The sequence below is a fragment of the Falco peregrinus genome, chromosome Z (assembly GCF_023634155.1).
Source record: "Falco peregrinus isolate bFalPer1 chromosome Z, bFalPer1.pri, whole genome shotgun sequence".
NCBI lineage: Eukaryota > Metazoa > Chordata > Aves > Falconiformes > Falconidae > Falco > Falco peregrinus.
Window position 1 is genome coordinate 56356055 of NC_073739.1, and position 15833 is coordinate 56371887.

The 15833-nt window shown below is 49.0% G+C and overlaps 1 protein-coding gene across 2 annotated transcripts; it reads right to left on the minus strand.

The window, feature by feature from the left end:
* Window positions 1-6476: 6476 nt before the first annotated feature.
* Window positions 6477-9616, minus strand: DMRT2 (doublesex and mab-3 related transcription factor 2). 2 transcript variants are annotated; one of them, XM_055791268.1, is made up of 3 exons: window positions 9263-9616; window positions 9075-9177; window positions 6477-7628 (listed from the first exon to the last, which is right to left on the minus strand). In XM_055791268.1, exons 1-3 carry the CDS (start codon window positions 9614-9616, stop codon window positions 6571-6573), a joined length of 1515 nt encoding a protein of 504 aa, XP_055647243.1. In that variant the 3' UTR covers window positions 6477-6570. The 2 variants fall into 2 exon arrangements, 1 of the variants encoding a protein (XP_055647243.1); XR_008744830.1 differs by lacking the exons at window positions 6477-7628; window positions 9263-9616 and adding an exon at window positions 8085-8181 and having other exon boundaries at window positions 9075-9172.
* Window positions 9617-15833: the final 6217 nt, after the last annotated feature.

Sequence of the window (15833 nt, forward strand, 5' to 3'; positions counted from 1 at the left end):
ATGATGTGTCCTGAGTCAGGGTGCCCTAGTGGATACTGAGTTGACCAGAAGGCAGCAGCAGCCTGCTATTTGGCAAGTATGTCAAACAGCATCCTGGTCTGCGTTTGGCAAAGTGTTGCCAGCATATGGAGGGAAGTGACCCTTCCTCTCTACTCAGCCCCCGTGAGACACATCTGGAGTACTGTGTCCAGTGCTGGGCTCCCCTGTGCAAAAGGTCATACTGGAATGAGTCCAGCAAAGATGCCCTGAAGATGATTAAGGGACTGGAGCATCTCTCGTATCAGGAAAGGCTGAGAAAGCTGGGCCTGTCCAGCCTCGAGAAAAGAAGGCTCAGGGGGGACCCTATCGCCATGTACAGTTAGTGTGAACAAAGACTGTGGGAGCGAAGAAGACAGTTCTTGTAGTGATTTCCAGGACAGGACAAGACAAGAGACAACGGGCATACACTGGAATACAGCAATTTCCATCTAAACCGAAGAACTTTTTTTCCTGTGCCAGTAGTCAGACACTGGAACAGGCTGCCTAGAGAGGCTGTGAAGTCTCTGTCCTCAGAAATATTCAAAAACTCAAAAATATTCAAAACCCAAAGAACACAGCCCTGATCAACCTGCTGTGTCTGACCTGCTATGTGCAGGGGTGGGACTGCGTGCTCTCCAGAGCTGCCATCCAGCCTCAGTACCACCATGGTTCTACACTAAGATTCTATCACATAGCACCAAGTTTCAATTAATAAATGTCTTTGAGGATATAGTAGAATAAGTAGTACTGTTCTGCAAGGTAAGGACGGTTCAGATGGTAACAAGTGTAAATGAAGTTTCTAAATTAAATGAAAGATTAAATAAAATGTAATTTTTCACAAGGTTAAAGTGTAAGGCTGCTGTACATTTGTCATGTCCAAGTCACTAAGATCTTTTGATGATTTTTTTCAGCTGTTCATTCGGGCTTACACTGCTGTGAGTCTAAAATTGCCTGAAAGGGGTTGGTTTTACCCATACATATGTTACAAAAAGATTTTGTTTTCCTATCTGTATACATAGTTCTAGTCTTTCTAAATCTATGATCCAAAAATTCTGCAACTACTTACAGCATCTTCCCAGAGAGGACCTACTCCCAGTATGCTTTTCATGATCCAGAAGCAAGCAGTTTCTGAAGCTAAATGGTTCACCCATGTTTTCTTTCTGACTTGTAAAAGCAGAGTCTGGCCATAGCCAACTCATGTAGGAAGTTCTTTGTGTAGAAATAAAAAGGGTAGATCAAAACCAGGCAGGATGTAAAGAATATAGTTATTAGATCTTGGTACACAAATATAGAAATGGTGTATCACAAACAGTATTGGTTCAACCTACTTGTTTCCTGCTCAACTGGATTACCAAGGAATAACTGAAAAGTTTAGTTTGTTTTAAACCCATCTTTGGCCAACTACAGTGAGATATAGATGCAGAGACTGTCAGCCAGACCGTGTGACTGTGAAATATGGCATTCCTAAAACCTTTGTATCTCAACTAAATTTACTTCTAGATTCCATCTTGCAAGGGTAAGTACATACCTTAGCAGGCTCCAGTTGGTGTACACACGAGTAGGCTTGCTTATGCAGTTTTTCACTTTTCCCTGGGTGGATTTCAACTATAATTATTTTTTTACAAAAATGGGAAAAGGGCCACTGCACTCTTCCAACATAATTTTTCATTCTTCCAATTCTTCCAACATAATATCTCAACATAACTGAATATGAATAATCACTCTTCTTTTTCACAGTTGATCACTGTGGAAGCTCTCATTTGTCAGCAAAAACCAGACCCAACAGTGTGTCCTGTGGTAACACACAGGTTAGATGGTGAGTTTTCATTCCGGAGACCCAAATGCCCTCACATCCATGCAAAGTTTGGAGCACTGAGCTCGGGGTGATGGGCAGACTCCTACTCTCCATTTGTGACCACGGAAGCAATGGCAGCATGAGACCCCATACTGCAGGCAATGGGTCACAATCTCCCTAGTTTTGATCTACCAACTCCAAAAGACAGCAAAAGGGATGGCTACAGCCCATGAACATGATTTCTGCCTTTTTTCTGGACAGAAAAACCATTGTAGCTTGTTCACAAAGAGCTGGTGCTAAGGACAGGAAGAGAGGGAACTGGCAGGGTTCAACAATTTGACTTTTTTCCCCCCAGTTTGCATATTTTTATTATTTATGAAGAGGGATGCTTTCTCCTGTGAAACACCAACTGGTTCCTGTCCCCCAGATCATATGACATTCCTGCCACCTGCCCACACATGCTTCCCCAGCAGCCCTTCTTGCATAAGCCACAGTTTGCCTTGCTTTCAATGCAAGCAAACAGAAAAATGGCTGATCACTACTATCTCAGTTAAAAGAGGCATTATGTGTACTTTTTACTGTTCAGCTGGCAGAAATTCAGAAAAGGAACTTAGTGATACAGTGAGAATCTCATCCATCATGGGGAATGACTCCTGGTGCCAGCTTTCACATCAAGGTCAGGTGATTTGAAAGAATTGGGTACAGGAACTGAAAAGCTTGATCGTGCAAACAAGCTGTCAAATCAAAATAAGAACATACCTCCCTGTTATTCACTTAAAATAAAGACATTGAGTAAGTGTCGAATTCTCTAATTTCAGAACAATAGCAACTGGGAGCTGGTTAATGTTCAGCCTTCAGAGTCATTAATTCCACAGGGACTTTGCCTTCACGGCTGGCCAAAAAGTGACTTGCTTTTACAATCCCAAGGAAATGAGCAGCTCAGACTGCAAAACTCAGAGAGGTCTTTGTCATAGCAGGACAAGCAGACAGTATAGGGCTAAGTCTTGTTCTCAGGCCAGAAAGCAAATGCACCCAGCTGATGATTTAACAGGCATTTCAGTTTTGACATCAGCGGAATGACTCGTGTCCAATTACCCAGCCGTCTCACCAAGGCACACCAACTCTGTGCTTTGACCTACCTCAAGCCTGATACGCTGATTCAAAGACATCAAAGGCAAATGGCAGTTTTAAGGCAGGCTTTGTGGCAAGCCAGCAGTGCTGGTGCAGTCACTTGCAGGAAGCTAGCACCTGCAAGGAAGCCAGTAACCCACACTAATTGAGCAAGGACTCTCCCCCACACCCACCACAGCCCCCATCTCAATTCTCCTGTGCTACATGAAGGAAAAGCACTGTCACTCCAGCAGCTGTCAAAAACATCTCTCTTCTCCGAGTGAACCCACCACCACCCACTCCTTGCCACCAGGCCAGGTAGTATGCTAGGCGCTGTCTGGCATACTATTAATTCCCAGTTCCTCCAGTTCAGTACACTTATACACCTTTGTACACCTATAAACATTTTTGTCTCAGCATGTATATGGAGGGCCTGCACTTGCAACAAGTAATTTGTTGTCTCTGACAACACCATTAACCAGGCTTACAATTTTGCAGACCAAATGAATAACTGTTCTTTGCACTCCTTTCCATGACTGTTTTGTGCCCCACAGACAGCATTGTTCTTGACCTCCTGTCCCAACCCTAAAGTTGAGCTTCCCAACAAGTATGTTCCACCATCACAGAAGAAAAACTGAGGTCAAAAGGGGTTCAGAAGGGAAATGCAACTGAAATCCATGACCACAGCACAGAGGGGCATCTCATATCCAGAGAAACCTAGTGACATTGTGCAGGAGATACAGGCATCCACACCACACACTCAACAAATGCTACAAAAGTTGTATTTAAGAAGCAGGGAGCACAGGGGAGCATAGGGTATTTTAACAGCTGACTTACTGACTTACTGCCAGGGAGACACTGCCTAGCAGTATGTGCTAGACAATTTCAGAGGAATGACTTCTCCTTTTCTCCATGAGTCTGCACAGCCACACCAGCACACGTGGACAAGTCACTACTTCTGCTCTAGGGAAGCACATGGCTGAAAGAGCCAAAGATGGGTGAGGAAAATTACATGCTGTTTGTGTATATGCTATCGTGCCCAAGCTACTAATCATCCTCTCCATGATTAATAGACTTTATACCCACTTTTAACAAATGAAAGGGGAAAAAAAAGATCTGGGTGCAACAAGCTTTCAAGATGCATAAACGTAGGGTCCAGGCTCTACGAAATGAAAGGAAATTAAGTACAGGCAGAAACAGCTAATGAAACCAAAGCAACATATGAGCAAGTGACAGCAAGACAGAGTGGCCAAATGCTGACTCCAGTGACACTAATTTGTTAAGTGAGCAAACGATTTGTCCAAGTTTCACCTCAAGGGTCGCATTTTTTCAAATAGTAATAGAAATGTCACTCCTGATGATTGGGATTTGAACAAAACTATCTGGAACATACAGATATTATGTACACTCCTGTGTGTGTGTGTGTGTGTGTATATGTATATATTAGAGTTTGGTATAACTTCAGACTTTGAATTTGTACAGTTTAACCTGTTCTTTAAAAGGTCTAGAGGCACCAGTCTGTTGATGGATTTTAGTTTTCTGGTCTTTTTTTAAGAAATAATAAAGACAAGTAACTTCCTGGAAAAATATTTCAGATGTGAAATTGTATAACGTTAGATGCACACATTGTCAGGCAAAAAAATATTTATGCAGGACTAATTCCAGTATCCATATTGGTTCACCACATAGATTGCTAAACTCTCTTTTATCTGTCATCCTGGTTTATGCCAGCAGCTTGAAAAACAAAATGAATATTTTTAATAACAAAGGAAACCCTGCTTAAATGAAACCCCCTTGTTAGCTTGTAATATTCAACTAAGCCAAAGAAGGAAGCTCTGGTGAAAGCAAACAAATACAAAAGCTTCTTAGCTTGATCTGACTGCTAAACTGATTAAGAAGCAGATTGGGCTCTCAAGTAAGTTAAAACTCCCTCTAATGGCAACCGGATAAAGGACAGAGTTTGAAAAAATGAAAAGCATCTCACTGCACTTGAAATGTTATTTTCGGCAAGACAAAATCTAGTTAGTATGAATCTTTTTAAAAGTGAAACTCTAGCTAGTGCCCAAGATTCTTTTAAATTACAACAGAATTGTTTACATTCCTGACATAAAAATTTTATGTGCTTTGTAAAACCTCTTATGTAAAAATTTAGACATTATGTAAAATGTTTTCTCCAATGTGTCTGTTGCTTTAACGAAGTGGCTTAGAAAAGCACCCAAGACAGACAACTCCTCCCATCCATTAAAAGGATCCTGCTATTCAGCAACAGACTCCTAACAGAAACACTAAACACTTACATTATATAGTAATACTGGAAATACTTACAGAATCAGAAATTCACAGGCTCAGATATATTCACAGAAACAAGCATTTAACCTGTGCAGCACATGTAGTAAAATCAGAAAACATTGCACTGCTCACAAATAGTGAACAGAAATTGTCCTTAGAAAATAATAAAAACCAGGAACAAACCACAGCTCCTTTCAACTGGCTGAGCATTGTCTGCAGGGTAAAAATGTTACAGAAGGAAAGTAACCAAAGGATTACCAGTTAGCATTAGATAGGTTAGCAGTAACACATAGGGCAAATTACAAAATCACAAATGTTGAAAGCTTCAAGCTCAGTCATAATGAGAGCTGGTAACACCTTTTTCTACAGCCTGAGAGCATCTCAGGTTCTCAGGTAAATTCTACAGTTAATCTCTTTCATTTCTGCTATCCCTGAAAAAGGGCACAGAATTACAAAACAGAGATCAGGACTTGATTTCTCATTAGCAGTGATGATTCTGTGCGTCATCGTTACAGCCTAAAGGTCATTTCAATTACCACAGCACAAGAATCTCATGCTCCTGCTGGTCAAAGGTGAAATGTTTTCAGAAGAGAAATATTCTAGGTGGAGAAAATGCAGAGTAAAGTCAGCTAACATTTAAAAACTAAATAAATAAAAACAGACCTTTTATTCAAAAACTGAATTTTAAAAAATTATGACTTTTTATCCAAAAGCTTACCAGTGCCATTCATCTCAAATCTGATCTAGTAGCTCTTCTGCTTTAGGAACAGAAGCTTTTAGAGAGGTGTGGAATAAACCAGTCTTTTACAAGCATGCACTCCACTTTCAGAATAAGAAACACATTTGGAATCTGATCCAAACCTCACTTAATGTAATGAAAAAAAATCTTGCAGATTCACACTAGCCTAAATGCACCGTTGTTAGCTCTTCTCTTAGTTACTGAAAGTTCAAAGCAGAAATTACCAGACACCCCACCAAGATAACTAGTAATACATTGATAATAGCAGATAAAAGAATAAGTATATTCTGAAGGCATGGCATTCTTGCCTGTGAGATAGTAGAGACAAAACAGAGATCAGGAATACATCTATGCTTGTAGGTAATCTCATTTTATTGAATGGTTTGAAACACTGCTTAAAATAACATTACATTCTGTATATGCATTTTCAATTTTTAAAAATTGGTATTTTTTTCAGAAGAGAAAACATGCATATTTATGTATACAATTTTGAGATAAAACAAAGAATTACATTTACAGCAGAAATTCATCTTTACAAATCTTTTCAGAGAAAGGCAGGCAGAAGCAATTCTGCAGAAGGCAAAGCATACAAAGTTTCTACACTGAAGGTATAGTTAATTCATTGAGAGATATTAGAAACTGCAGAAGAAGGTCGTTTAAGGATGGATTCAACTGAAAATGACAGGGGCTCAGTTGTTGAAAGTTTTATTGTGGCCTGTTTGGCCCCAAAGAAGTCTTTTGCACATTTGTCTATTGTAAGCTTGTATTTTTGGTTCTCTTTAATGGCACACTCTCTGTATTTCTTGGAAGCATCTTCAAAAGTCTCTTTCGTAAACGGTGTTCTCAACTCTGCTCCTGATCTGTCAGGAAACGTTTGGTGGAACAGTGACTGAAATGAATTGTATTTCAGAGGTGGAGGGGGCTTGCTACTGGTTTTGCTGATCTTGCTTAACACCTGCTCTTGAGGAGCCAGAGAATCCTTATCAGAAATCTGAGAGAAAGTCCTTTTTGGAGGAGAGAAAGCTGACCTCTCACGAGTTTCTTGAGGAAGGCACGGTATCTCATTACATGACTGCTGAACATCTTGAGTGTGGGTCAGAACAAGTGAATTTTCCAGTTTTGGAGATATGATGTCATGTTCAGTGTTAGGACAGTCCTGACTTTGTGAGACTTTGGCATCCCAGCCTGCCCCAGGTTTGAGAGCTTGGACAGTAGTAGCATTTAACAGGCACTGCTGGTAGAGAAAAGCATCACTAATGGGGCCACATTTCGGCCACACTAAGAACCTAGAAGACAGGGGATACTGCCTGTAGGTAGTAGCTACACCAACATTTGACGAAATTAGTTCCATGTTGCTGGATCCTGAATACTGCATGGTTAGATCAAGGCAGGCAGGTAAAAAATTGCAAAACTCCTTGTTTGGAGTATCAACTTGAGTAGTGTTGAAGGGCGTTTTATACGAATTGTATTCAGCTCCATGCACCATGCGGTTAGGGAGAAAAAGGGCAGCTGCTTGTGTAGCTTCCATCATCTCTCTCTCTTTAAACTCCCTCTCTAACATAATGTTCTCCAACTCTTTATCAGCAAAAGCCCGTCTCTTTCTCATCCTGTCACTTACAGGGGGTGGTAAGGGTGAATTCCCTCCCAGGTAAGGGTCTGTTGGAATAGGACGGTAACCTAAAACAATAAAGCAGCATTAGGAACAAAGCTGCATAAGACAAACATTGAAGCTGTGTTTGTAAAAGGGCTCTGCTGGAGACAGTCCCGCCACACGCCAAGCACTTGTTACAAACCCTGGACACTGTCAGCTCCTACTGGAGTTACCATGCCACAGGCACATTCAGTACAAATTAAGGAGATAACCATCATTTTTTTAAAAAATACAGAGAGTATTCCAATATTTCATTTCTTCTGAAATAAAAGAGAACCTTGATAAAACAGAAATCCAGTCTCCAGTATATTCAATTACCAGCTAACTGGATTCATTTAATATAACTGATAGGGTCCAACCCTGTTTGTTCTACCCAGACAAGTAATCCCATTGAATTAATGGAACTACTTACATGAGTAAGGAGAACAGGATTTTACCCGTTTTCACTCCCATTCCTTTCACACGGGTTTCCCCATTGCCAAGGAAGATACCTATACCTACAGCTGATGCCTTTTCTATTATCTAAAGATGAATGACTATGTACACATTGCTACCGATGGTAGAAAATTCCAAGGAGAACTAGAAGAAAAGAAAAAGAAAGTTAAGATAAATTACAGGGAAGAATACAGAAAGATTTTTTTTTTTTAAAGAGTGAACTGTAGGTGAAAGTTAAGAGGTTTCTAACAGGACAAAATTTCAACAGCACTTGCACAGGCCGAGAAAAGAGATTGCTATTGGGAGGTGGCGGGGTAGCAAGCTAGATTTGAGAATCATAATGCTTGACAGGGCTTCAGTTTGGAAAGCAATTAAGGCAGACATAGAAATAAATTTGGGCACGATCTCAAGAGGGAGTGGGGAACAAAAAATACACCCTCTCACCAAAATATCCATCTTTAAAATTACATTCTTCCACAGTTAACAATTTTGACTGGGGAAAAAAAATGAGCGGCCTACTTATGCATATATTACTATTGGTAATGCCACAAACAGTGCTGCCGTGTTAGGCATTCAGATCAAAAGAAAAAAGAAAAAAAAAAACCCAAACGAACTTATTTACTCATTTCCTGGTAAAAACACCCACGAATAAACTACCCTGCCCTGCAAAACGCCGCTGGGTAGTCATGTAAAAAGAATGTCAGCTTGTAACAGTAACTCTCAAATTTCAAATTACCGTTGCTAGCATTTCAGGCATTATTGGGGGGAGGGGGGGCGGGGGCGGGAACTGAAATTCTGCCACACCGATTCCAGCTACGAAGGGCAGACGGCTCCGCCGCCCGGCGCTGGCACTGGGGAGCATTTTAAGGCCGCTCCGCGTTTATTTCGGAAAATAACGCTGCATTTCCCCGTGCCCGTGAGCAGCCGCGCCTCGGACGGCAGGTACGGGTTTTCCCGGGGCAGACCGCGGTTTCCCCGCCGCCGGCCGGTGCTGCGGAGATGGGGGCAGCCCGTGGAGGGGCGGGGGATGCTCTTACCTTCCAGGATGCTTTTGGCCAGGAGGCTGGGCGTCCGGACGTGCCTCTGGTAGACGGCTTTGCGCTCCAGGCTCACCTGCTTCCCCAACAGCCCTTTCTTGTCCTGGGAGAGTGACCGGGCGGCGCTGTCAGCTCGGCGGCCGCCCGCCCCGTCCCGTCCCGACCGGACCCATCCCGTCCCCTCTCACCTCGGTGGCCTGCTGCCGTCGGAGAGCCACCTGGGCGGCCATGACGCGTTGCCGCTCCACCACCAGCAGGCAGTTGGCGCACTGGCAGTCCCGCCAGCGGCAGAACCGCTTGTGTCCCTTCAGGCACGACACCACGCCGTGGTTGCGGCACCGGGCGCACTTGGGCGTGCGGCTCAGCTTCCGCTGCTCGCTCCGCCGCGGGGCCGCCGCCGCCACCGCCTCCTCGCCTTCCTCCTCCTCCTCTTCCCCGTCCGGGCCGGCGCTGCTGCGTCGCGCTCCAGCGGCCTCGGCCGCCTCCGCCTCCACGCTCTCCACGTCGATCTCCCAGTCGGTGGCGGCCCGTCCTTCAGCCATGGATCCTCGGCAGCGCAACTGCAAGAGAGGGGTCAGGCTGCCCGCCCCCGCGGCGGGACGGCAGCCGGCGCACACGCGGCTTCGGAGGCACCCGCCGCAGCCCAGCCCGCAGGGATGCGCCCCCGTAGGGAAGTCATAGCTGAGCCCGCTTGGGATGCCTTACCATCCGCCCGGGTCTCTTCCCCGTAGCCCACGCAGGGCTCAGCTGAGCCTCGACGGCCGCTTCCTTCCCCCGCCCGTCCCGGCTTGCCGGGGAAGTGTGCTTGCCCGCCGCAGGCAGGAGCGCGTCTCCAGCGGCGGAGTATGCGGCAGGGACCGCCCCAGGCCGATGCCCGGCGCCGCTGGGCTGCAGGGCAGTCATGTCCTCGCAGGGACCCGCTTATTCCAGGATCCTAACAACCCTCCTGCCCACTGCGTTCAGACTTACGGGACAGGTAGGGAACACCTGCGCTTCACACACCGCCGCTGTCCGCTACGGCTGCCAGGGGCCGTACGGCCTCCCGGAGCTTTACACGGCGGAACCCCCACCTTCTCCCACCCCACCTCCCCATCCTCCCTCACTTTGCACTTACTCAGGTTCGGTGTCTGAGGCCAGCAGGCGGTGCAGGCAGCTAGCAAGGCCGCCGCTGACCTAGCCCAGCCGGAGGCAAGGGGCTCCCGATGCCCGCACCCGAGGGCGTAAGGCTCCCCGAGAGTCGAGCGGGGCCGCGCCGTCGGGGCGTCGCCGCCTCGCAGGTTGCCGGGCCGGGCCTGGCCGTCCGGGCCCGTGGGTGCGCGCCCGCTGCACCAGCGCCGGTGCTGGCACCCGCCGCGCCCACGCCGCGCCCGCCCCGCAACACAGCGCCCAGCGCGCCGGCCCCGCCGCGTTATCAGCGCCGGCCGCCGTCGCCCGCGCCGCCCATTGGGCCCGCGCCGCGCGGCCGCAGCTCTGATTGGCCCGCGCTCCCGCCGCCCCGCCCCCCCAGCGCGTGTGCCAGCCGCCAGCCACTCGCTCGTGGGTGCGGGCGGGCGTGGGGCGCGGGGGGCGCGGGCGGGGCTGCGGACACCGGCACCGCACCGGCACCCCGCCGGCACCGCACCGGCACCCCGCCGGCACCCCTCCGGCACCGCACCGGCACCCCGCTGGCACCCCGCCGGCACCGCCGCGCCCAGCGGGAAGCGTAAGCGGGGCGAGGGGGGTGTCGGTGTCGGTGAGTTTTAATTTCAGGGCAAAATAGGAGGGGGGAACGAAAGAAAGGGAAAAGAGACGGTAACGCGCGTGGCCGTGGCAGCGGAGAAACCGGCTCCGCGGGCCAGCGGCGCCGCCGTCGCCGGAAAGCGGGCGGGGGTCGCGGTGCGAAAGGCTGAAGCAGCCGCGGCAGGTTTCGTTTGCGGCCGTTCGCGTGGCCAGCCCCGCGAGCGGAGGGGTCTGCTGGCAATGACTTTTTTTCCGAGTCTGAAAATGCAACGGAACCGGCGCCGTCTTCCTGCTCTGCCGGGAATTAAGGCGACGAAAAATGCTCGTTTATTTTTTAGCGTCCCGTCCTGCCCTCAGCGGCCCTTCCCACCGAGCACTGAGCTGCTGAGTAACTCTCTCCCTCCGCTCTCTGTCGGGTGCTCTCTTGGGAAACTGGGGGACGCCCCGGTCTGCCACAACAGGGGGCGATCGAAAATGCCACGCACAAAGGCTCGGCCGTGCCAGCGCGGTGTTAGAGCTCGGTACTGCCGTCGGTAAAAGCGGGAATTCCCACAGGATGGAAGCGGGCAAAATACACCTCTGCCCCCTTCAGCCGCGGGCGGGGGAAGAGGCAGTGCATTTAAACAGAGTATTCCCGGGGGGGGCGGGGGACGGGGGGAAAAAAAAGGTCGTGCGGGAGAGCATCAGTTCCCCGCCAGCGTGCCGATCGAAAACTAACGATAGGCGGAACAGGCGGCCGAAACTGTTCTCCGAAAAGGGGAAATATTTTGCTTTTTCCCCGAGCAGCGCGTTTGTATAATAAATACTGGTAATGTTCATGTATATAATAAACACGAGGGCACCCACTCACGGTGAGCACACGGACGGGCTGCCGGCCACCTGTTCGGCATGGAAAAACCCTGCTCCTGCAGCCCTCCGAGCGGCGCGGACGGCCCGTGAGGCGGCGGGACGGGCGTGGGCACCGCCACCGCTGCTCGCCCGCCGCCGCCGGGCTAGCGCGCCGGCCGCTTCCCTCGCCCCGCTGGCGGCGGGCACCTGCGGGGGGGCGGTAGCGTTTGTCCCCCCCGGGCCGCACCGCCTCCGAGTGCTCAGGCCGGGAGAGCGGGGAGAGGGAAGCGCATCCCCCGACGGCAGGTACGACTCATCCCAAAAGGGAGCGTGGCTACTGTTTGAATTACAAGCATGACTAAAAGGCAAATACCCAAGGAATTCCACTTTCCCCCTTGAGGTCCCTCTTAAAAGGCACAAGCATGACAAAGAACCTGCTAGGTTAGGAAACAGGAGTCCACTTTGCTTGTAAACCGACACCAAATTACAAAGTGCGATTCTGCGGGCCACTGGAGTAAATTACAAAACAGTTCGCCTCCTGTTTATTTTATCCACAGGGAGCTGTGAAACCCAGCCATGATTTTAAAGCGTGTTTGTATAACTTTCTTCTTCTGCTCCTCTTGTTTGTGCCCGGCTCCGCAGCGCGTTTGCGCTCCCCTCCAGCCTCTCTCCCCCTTCCCGCCGGGAGGGAGAGGTGCCTCCCGTCCTCCAGCGGGATGCACCCGCGGGAGGGGGAGGGGGGGAGCGGCCTCCGGCGCGGCTGCTCCCGCTCCTGTGCCGCCGGGACTACGCTGCCGCTCAGCCCCCTGCTTCGGCCCGTGGTGTCAGCCGTGCCTGGCGTGAGCAGACAGGGCCAAGACGCCGCGCCGTGCTGGGAAAGGCACTGATTTCCAGGCGAGGGAAGGCAGCGAAGCCCGCGATGCGCAAGTGTGTATCCACCTGCCCCTCTATAACGCTCTCCGCTGGAGCGCCCCGCCGTCCCGCTAACCCCGGGGCCCACGGGTCTGCGCGCCCGGTACTGCTGGGATGCTCCCAAGCTCCTTCAGAGCCTCCTCCGCACACCCCGGCCTGTGCCGCCCCACACCTCGCGCATTGCCACGGGGCTCCCCATCGTCCCGTCCCCCGTTCCCCCCTCCCTCATTGCCTGAGACGGGGTGGCGATGTGCCAGACCCCGCTACGGGGCCGGGTCCTCAGGCCGCGCACGCGGCGGTGGGTGCCGCACCGCTTGCGGCAGCGTCCTGGCCCGCGAAAAGCGGAGAGGGAGAGCAGCTCCGGGGCACGGCGAAGGCTGTAGACACGTCTCCCTTGAAAGCTGCCGGCAGCGGGGCGCCCAGCGCTGGGTCCTGCTTTGCATTGCTCTCCCGGGCGGCGGGGACGGCGGGCGTGCCGGTGCAGGTGCCGCAGTCCCCCCGCTCCTCGCCCCCGGCCCTCCCTCCCACCCGCGAAATGCGCTGGAGCGGTGCGGGAAGGCTAACCCAGCAGCACCCCGGGGCCGTCCCCCGGCAGGAATGCTTTGATGGTGCCCTCTCCCCGCGCCGTCGGGAGCAGATTACATTGCCAAAGGCGGGAGATCCCCGCCGCTTGTTTGGCCAGGGATGTTACCAGTTAATCTGAAACAAATTGTCTCAGCCCCCGCCCGCCGGCCCCCTCCTCCCCCGGCCCGGGGTCCCGGCCCGCGGCTCCCGCCGTGCGCGCCCCGGAGCGGCGGCGGCAGGAGCCCGTCCCGGCACGCTTTGGTCCAGGATCGGGCCCTGTACGAAAGGCTTCGCCTTCGCGGAACATAAATTGCCACGTATTTTGCTCCAGCGAAGACGGTGAGATTTCCCAGGTGATCTCAATTGCGGGGTGTTGGGGGGGGGGCGGCGGTGGCGAGAACAAAGAGATCACCTTTCCCAGTATTATCTGACAAGTAAAACCCGTGATTTCTTTTGCATTTTTCTTCTATAAATATTTTTTTTCTACATCAGACTCCCTCTGTCTCTTGTAAACAGCACTTACACTAAGGTAAACTTTAGTAAGACTTTTATCCATGATACAGACCTTTCTAAACAGATTGTACCTGAAAACGCTTCAAACAAGCAAGTTTCAGGGTTTTATGTACGTGTTTTAAACAAGAGTTTAATTGTTTGGGTTTTTTTTATACAATGCTACCTAACATATTTGTAAAGATGCTAAGTACAGAGTCAGGGGAGGAATTTTTTGTTATTCCTGCATGTCAGTCACATAAACATAATAAATACATATAATAAAGATGTAAGAAATGTCGAGGTAACATGTTCAGTACAGCATGATATGGAAGCAAATGTTATTGACTGTGACAATGATTCCACTGTTTTTGTAGGAATGTTTGCTTTGGCAAGGAGGCCAAGGGTTAGCCTTTATAGGGAGACTCATGTATCCTACCAGGATAATCTTCAGTCATGTAAAACTGTGTTGATATCAAAAGCAGTAACAGTGAGCAGAGCAGAATCACTACTATGGGTACAGTTAGGGAAAGCCTGATGGGAAGTCTTCGGAAAGTTTCCAATAGACATAGACAACTTTGGATCAGGCACAAGGTGCAGCAAAGTTTACCATTTATGTCCTGTTTCACCCTGGCAGCTGCCTGGAAGAAGGGATGAGCTCCCAGAGACGAGGAAGAGGTGCGCCGTGAAGGAAGTGCATGTTCGCCCTCGGTGGCTTGGGGGCTCTGCCGGCTCATCGGGGCTGCACCAGGGAGGCACATTCTGGCCCGCACCTCTGCAAACAGGACCGTGGTGCAGGTGTGGTGACCACCAGACAATGCAAGGAAGAAACACAGCTCAGTGGAACTAGAACTCCCTCTTCTGCAGCCTCCAGGTTCATGGCCAGGGGATATTGGGGCAGACCTAGAGAGACTCCAAGTCAATACCAGTCAAAACAGTCCTTATCCAATCCTGCACTGAAATTTTGAATTTAAAAGAAAAATGCCATGAGGAGAGCTTGTGTGCCATCCACAGCAGCTTTGCTGTGGCTCGTAAACAAGGCTGACCTTCAGTTTGCCAGCATTTTATAAGCCAGTAGACATTTGGCAGGTCTCTTGCTAAAATGTACTAGAAAGTTGGATCAGCTTTCAACGTGAATATCAAGAATTCACTATACAAGCAGCGAGCATAGCAAATTGTCAAGTCAGCAACTAACGTACCTCGCTATAATCTTCCCAAATGTCTTAAGTAGTTTGGCAAATCTCTTGTTGCAATAAATTCTAGTGAAGTTTGGGGTTTTATTTTTTTTCAACATATGGCCTTAAAAAGTGACTTAGCCAAGAATATTTTTAGAGTCACTACAGAGTTTGCTGGAGATGTTGTCTCAAAACTTGTTTGCACTCTGGCAGTTTTATTCAAATGTCAAACAGATGCAGAAGGTGTGGGGTTTGGGATTTTATTTTACAGTCCTGGAAAGTAAAGGTCAAGCTTCTGCAATGTAAATTGTTTTTTTGATTGCCATATTTTAGCAGAACAGCAAGAAGTTTTACCAATAAACTGTTTAGGGGGTGGTGGTGTGTGCCCCCCTTAGGTTGCATTACAATCATTTGCAAAGCACCAGCAAGACACCTGCTAAATCAAGTAAGTTGGGTAGGCTATGCTGTGCTTAGCAGTAAAAATTCAATCACATAACTATAATTAGATAGTGTTCTCATTTACTAGGTAGTATTGCCACCTCTCAGTAGCCTTACTGAAATTAATAGGATGACCTGAGGTATTAATCAGCATGAAAAATAGCATCAGAATCTGGCAATGTATCAGTTAAATTAGGCCAGGCAGACTCAGGCTATACTGATAACATGCAGGTATCTGGGCCACACTAAAGGCTGCTTGTTATACTCCTGCTAGCAGGGAAGTTTGTAGAACCATTTACAGAGTGTGATTACCACACCATGTAAACACAAGTATCAGACTCCAGCTCATTATGGGTCCCCTGTGGAGCAGGCAGTTGTCTGAGGTGGTAGAGGTAGAAGAGGTGAGTGGGACCTGCTCAGCACTCACAGCATGTAAGAGTGAATGTGAGACAGTTCGATTTGGCTCTCTAAAAGCTGTGCAGAAAGCACAGTGTACTACATCCCCATCTGTGACGTTTTCACTGAAGCTCTCTAAAGGATTTTGCCATCTACCTTCCTGAGAACCTGAAAATCAGATGAGCCTTCACTGTAACTCCACGGACCAGGAGATCTGTCTACATGGCACACAGATATG

What these genes read in the sequence shown, in the direction of transcription:
- DMRT2 (XM_055791268.1), bottom strand. Translation starts at nt 9,616, where the DNA reads ATGGCTGAAGGACGGGCCGCCACCGACTGGGAGATCGACGTGGAGAGC. An exon ending in GACGGCAGCAGGCCACCGAG is followed by an intron (nt 9,178 to 9,262) that starts GTGAGAGGGGAC and finishes TCACTCTCCCAG; the next exon opens with GACAAGAAAGGGCTGTTGGG. An exon ending in GGCCAAAAGCATCCTGGAAG is followed by an intron (nt 7,629 to 9,074) that starts GTAAGAGCATCC and finishes TTATTGTTTTAG; the next exon opens with GTTACCGTCCTATTCCAACA.